The sequence below is a fragment of the Oryctolagus cuniculus genome, chromosome 1, assembly GCF_964237555.1.
Source record: "Oryctolagus cuniculus chromosome 1, mOryCun1.1, whole genome shotgun sequence".
NCBI classification, from domain to species: Eukaryota; Metazoa; Chordata; class Mammalia; order Lagomorpha; family Leporidae; genus Oryctolagus; species Oryctolagus cuniculus.
The window spans coordinates 9,410,425-9,416,526 of NC_091432.1; the positions used below are offsets into that span (position 1 = coordinate 9,410,425).

The window sequence follows — 6,102 nt, forward strand, 5'->3', positions numbered from 1 at the left end:
CAGGTGACAACACAGGTTCTGCCTTTTGTTTTGAAGTCTTGGGGCCAGCATGGCTCTGATTGCATCACCTAGGCAATAATGAAGCTACTGACTTGGTTTCCTAGACATCATTGACTATTGCTTATCAATAAGGAGTGCACCCCCCACCCCAATTTCACATACACACAAAGAATCTATCTCATGATCTTCCCAGAAAACACAATTTAATCAAGGCAACCAGGAATCAAAATATATCAGAGGGGGAATAAAGCAACCTGTCCAGCCATGCATCCTTAATTTTTAAATGTATTATCTGCATCTGCACACACAGGCAGGCGGTCCACGAGGCCTTTAATACCTCCACTTCTATGGGAGAAGAAAGAGAACTTCAGCTTTTTTGCAGTGAATTTATTGAAATTAAGTGTACTTTGGGTTTCAAAAACTGTCTTGCAGATTATTGATCAAAGGGGAAAAATAAGAAAAAAAAAATTGTACTGTATGTCAGCCTGCAGTTGATTGGATGCCACAGTCTGGATTCCTCTTAGTCGCAGGTCTTGGGACCACTAATATGCAGCACAGTAAAGGCTGTCAAATACTGCATACTGCAAAACAAAAGCAGACAAGTCATCTAGCAGGCCACTGTTCTCTTCAATGATCTAATATTGAAATCAAGATGCTTCTTATATTTGTCTCACATTATAGCTAAGCTAAAAGCAAAATTGGAATAATTTTTCCCATTTATTCTGCCCTCCAGGAGACACTTATGGATGCCCTATAGAAGTCAGTACTTTGAGTACATTCTCTTTTTAGGGATTCATTTGCTGGTTTTTTAATCCTCCAAAATTACTATTCTTTAAATAAACTAGGCAGTACAGATGCTTTCTGTACTATTTGTTGAGGGCCTACCTATTTGAGTTGTTTCTGAAATCACATTTCAACACAGAAATCTGCAATCTGAGCTCTCACACAAGGTATGATGTTGCTGAGTTCCTGTGCGACTTTAGGTTGAAAACTATTTTAATAGTCTGTCCACCATTAACTTTGGAACTTACAACACACAGCAGCAATACTTTAAAAATCATTACACTAGACTATGTTTTCATTGTTTCTTGTCTTTGGTTGTTCTGAGTGCATTTTAAAACTATTTATTTGTTTATTTAAAAAGGAGCATTTACAGAAAGAGAGGGAGAAGCAGAGAGAACAAGATAGATAATCTATCCCTGGGTTCACTCCCCAAATGTTCCCAACAAATGGTGCTGGGCCATGCTGAAGCCAGGAGATAGTAGCTTCATCTGGATCTCCCATGTGGGTATCAGAAGCCCCAGTATGTGGATCATCTGGTGGCTCCCATGAACATTTGCATGAAGCTGGACTGGAAGTGTGGAGTAGCCAGCGATCCAATCTGGCACTCTAATATGAGTGTGGTTGCTTACCCTGCTTAGCCTCAACACCCATCCCTTGAGTACATTAAAACTTTTTATTAATTTTCACTTCATTTCAAAGCCAGATACCCAGAAAAGAAGAAAGAGAGAAACAGAGATCTGTCTTGTGTTTCACTCCCCAAATGCCCACGATAGCTTAGGGTAAGATTGACTAAAACACTGGACACTGGTTCTCAGTCCTATACCCTCACATGGCCAGTAGGGACCCATGTACTTGAGTTATCATTTCTTGCCTCCCAGGGTACAAATTAATAGGAAGATGGAATCAAAAACAGAGACAGGATTCAAACTGAATCACTACAGTTTGAGATGTGGATTCCATAAATGATGCCTAAATAACTGTGCCAAATACCTATCCAAAGTGTATTTTTGAACATACAATGACTCCACTATCCTAAATTGTCTACCATGTTTGCTTAACTCATTATGTCTGTAGGTATAATTCTACATTTCCTTTTGTGGACTGTTTTTGGTGATATTGATATAATACTAAAAAACAAAACAAAACAAAACAAAAAAACCCAAAACTAAAGGACAAGGATTTTAGGCAGAGATACCCATTGTTACCTTTGAGGTTTGAATTGAACAATTCTGCCACCCATGCTGATTTCACACTCATGTTTGGCATTTGTTCCCTTATGAGGTGCCTGGTGAAATGTTGCTTGAACTCAACCACGTATCCTAACACAACATGGTTGCTTGCATATGTTTTCATATTATTTACATATATAATTATGTATAATTGACAAAAATACTATTTTCGTGGACTCAAAAAAATTTTAATACCTTTCCCACGATTTCCTTTTTTTTTTTTTTTTTTTTTTTTTTGACAGGCAGAGTGGACAGTGAGAGAGAGAGACAGAGAGAAAGGTCTTCCTTTTGCCGTTGGTTCACCCTCCAATGGCCGCCGCGGTTGGCGCGCTGCGGCCGGCGCACCGCGCTGATCCGATGGCAGGAGCCAGGAGCCAGGTGCTTCTCCTGGTCTCCCATGGGGTGCAGGGCCCAAGCACTTGGGCCATCCTCCACTGCACTTCCCTGGCCACAGCAGAGGGCTGGCCTGGAAGAGGGGCAACCGGGACAGAATCCGGCGCCCCTACCGGGACTAGAACCTGGTGTGCCGGCGCCGCTAGGCGGAGGATTAGCCTAGTGAGCCGCGGCGCCGGCCCCACGATTTCCTTTTTGAAAGAGGAAAGTTTCTTTGCTGGTTGGTCCTGCAAATAAGTATCTCCTCAAGCATCAAAGCTTTTCTCTTAAACAAAAATATATGTATGTTTCCGTGTGTGAATCTTGTCTCTGTGTTTGTGTATTTGAATCAATGTGTGCATGGACTTGGTTAAGCATTAGTAAAGTTATTTCTAAAGCTCTCTTGTCCCTACTTGGACTTTTAAAATTACTACTAATCATAAATTCCAGAGCAAAGTATCAAATTATGCTCAGGCAACATTAATTTTACTGACACACACACACACATACATATGTACATATACATGTATGAATACATTATATATATCTCTATATACAGATATATATCAACATATATATGTATTATCTATACATATATAGGGGTGTGTGTGTGTGGTGTGTGTGTGTGTGTGTGTATGTGTGTAAACCAATTGTTTGTCATTACTGATAATGAACTTGGAACTTACTCCTTCTGGGTGAGTGAATCATAAGGCAGAACCTGAGGAAATCAGCATTACCTCCAAGACCTTAACGTTGGCCAGAGTCTCATTGCTTTGGCTGAGGAAGCACTGTTTTAACTCCTCCAAGGCTACTTTAGCGGCATCAGTGAGGATGTACTTCTGAAGATACGTTGTATAGTCCTCCACAGAAACTGAAGGATCAATGGTCTTGTCAAGGACACTCTCCAGGATAACGCAGCCAGAACCTGGGGAGAAAGCATGAGAAAAGGGGCTCATAGCCTGAGATGGGTACAAGGTTTATGAGTCCTAGTTGTGTTAGTCACTTTTCTACATATACATATATAATGGATTAAAAATGTTATGCAGTGAAATCCAGTGTTTTTAATTGTAGATGGGGGTTCCTTTACTGAAAATTTGTCTTACACATATTCTTCTACAATTATGACGCCTGGGTGTGGTGCCTGTGTGAGACAGCTAAATTGGAGTAGGATGGTATGTGGAGCCCCCATGATCAACTCATGGTGGCTTTAAAAGAAAGATAATTGGGGACTGGTGTTGTGAAGCAGTGGATTAAATCACCACCTATGATATCAGGATATCATGCAGGTGCTGGTTCAACTTTTACCAGCTCTACTTCTTATCCAGTCTCCTGCTAGTGCACCTGGGAAAGCAGCAGAAGATGGCCCAAGTACCTGGCATCTCCCAATCATGAAGAAGACTTGTGTGGATTTCCTGGCTTTTGGCTTCAGTATGACCCCATCTTGGACACTGAAGCCATTGAGGGAGTCAACCAACAATAGAAGATCTTTAAAAATGATAAAAAAACCCTAGATGGACATGGAAGACAGTCTGATTCCAATCTGTCTCTCTATTTCAAAGTTTACCAAGTGGCACTCTGCTATCCTCATCAAACACTAGACTAACTTGGATTCTGGATGTTAAACTATGAACCTCCAAAATTGTGAGCAAAATTGCATGAGGAAATGAATAAATTATGTATATTGACAGGAAGTGTTTTTGACATCTGGGACAATTTCTTTGAAAACTGAGAGTGGTTATATTGGTGATTTCCCTTCCTAGGACTGATACATACCCTCTTTCTCACAACCTTGTTAACACCATGTATGTTAAACTTTCTTACATCTTGTGTTATAGAGGAATAAACAATGGGAAGTCATGAAACTCCAGGAGGTACTTCAGACAACACCCCTGAGGAAATCCACATTCTACCATGGACTTAGATTAATCATCAGAAGAATACCAAACTGTTTCCCTCAACTACTCTACTTCTCAGCATGAAGCAGCCAGAAAGCTCATCACTCCAATATCGCTAATGGCAATTAAGGCTCATTTTTCTAGGGGAGGGAATGGGAGATAGATGACCAATAGGTCATTCCTCATCAGAATGAGGAAAGAAGTATCTTTAAGAGGGTGAAAAATGCTTGCTTATCTCCAAAAGCTATGTTTAGTAAGATAAGTAAGATAAGATAAGCTGAGTCCCATTCCTGAATTTTCAGTTTTAACACAAAAATAGCAAGGAAGTAGTGATTCTACCCTTCTGAGTTTTGGTTGTCATGAGAATAGAAGGGAGAAATTACAAATCACATCTTTCTAATGGCTGTTAGCTTTATCATGAGCAAGCTAGAAAGGATAGACAGTGTTACTAATCTCGCCTTTTGATGGATATTGTCCAATCCTCTGATTGATTGTTAGTTGTTCATCTGTTTTTTCTCCCTCAAAATTGTGCTTAAAGACTCCATTTCCACTAGTTTCTTGGGTGTGCCTCTCTTGGAGCCACCCTCCTGGCTCTGTGGCAGGAGGTCTCTGATTTTAATGAATCTAACTTTGCTAAAAAAAATCCAAAATAGCAGCAACAACAACAAAAATATGAACCAAAATAAACCTTGCTTTTTCCTCTCTGTCTCTCACTGTCTGTAACTCTACCTGTCAAATAAAAAAAAACACCCTTGCTTTGTATGTAACTAATGCCAATATTTTAGCTAAAGTCATGAAGAGCTGACCAGTACATCATTTCAATATTATAATTCAGAGCAACAACAAGATTTCCTAAGAGCATAGATGTACTGAGTTTAAAGAGTGTTCATTAGCTATATTAAATTTGTTATTTGTAAGTAATGCAACACAAAATGCAATGCTTAGGAAATTATCTGATGTGACCTGCACTGTGCGTGAGGGTAGGGCATCAAGATTTGATTTCCTCACTGGAATTCTTAATTGACCCTGGAATCTTTTACATGATTGTGATCATATCACTTTTACTTTTTCTACTCTTCTGCACTATCTTCAGGAATCAGTGATGTGAGCCCTCATTTGATGCGGGGCATTGGGTCACACAGTCAACTCCCTGGCCTTTTGTTAGTGAGGTCCCTGGTCTCATCTCACAGTGAAGAGTTTCCAGGAGAGCCTCAGACAGGAAACTCAACTGGATCAAAATGTCAGGGTGCCATGGAGTCAAGCCCACCTTTATTCCCCTGAAGTAGTTACATCTAACATTAAATTCTGAGATTCGTCCTTGTTTTCATGGTGTCCATATCAATGGTGAGGCAACATGGCATAATATACAGCTCCAGAGCAGGGTCAAAGCCTATGAGAAAAAAGTTGAGATACTTACATGCACTGAGGCTGTCCTGTACTGGGATAAAGGAATTAGGATGTCATCCGCAAGGGCCCAGGTAACAACTGCTATACAAAAGACAGCCCTCCTGGCACGTAACCCACCTGCATAGCAGTAAAAGGGAAGGGTAGCCAGCACCAGCACCAGCACCATCATCAGCTTCATGTTGAGCAGCTTTGTTGGTTCTTCACCCGTAGGTGACTGAGCTGAAGGAATTCACTCTGGAGGCAGCAGGGAGTACTGTTGTATTTATTTCACTGGGGATCACTGCGCCTCTCCCATGAATGAGAGGAGGGGTCATGGATTTAAGCTGAGATTGAAAAGGAAACATCAAACTACCCACATGGAATCCAGCCAGCCTGATCTGTTTGCAAAAGCCAGGAAGTAGTGAATTTGGATCCAT

General features: G+C 40.7%; 1 protein-coding gene across 1 annotated transcript; it reads right to left on the reverse strand.

The window, feature by feature from the left end:
* Positions 1-378: 378 nt before the first annotated feature.
* On the reverse strand, positions 379-5,857 carry LOC100008794 (lipophilin CL; the record flags this gene model as incomplete). Its single annotated transcript, NM_001082094.1, is given in 3 exon segments — positions 379-581; positions 3,122-3,309; positions 5,804-5,857. Coding segments are annotated over 3 exon segments (281 nt in total), but the record flags the coding sequence as incomplete, so codon positions are not given.
* Between the last annotated feature and the right edge of the window lie 245 nt (positions 5,858-6,102).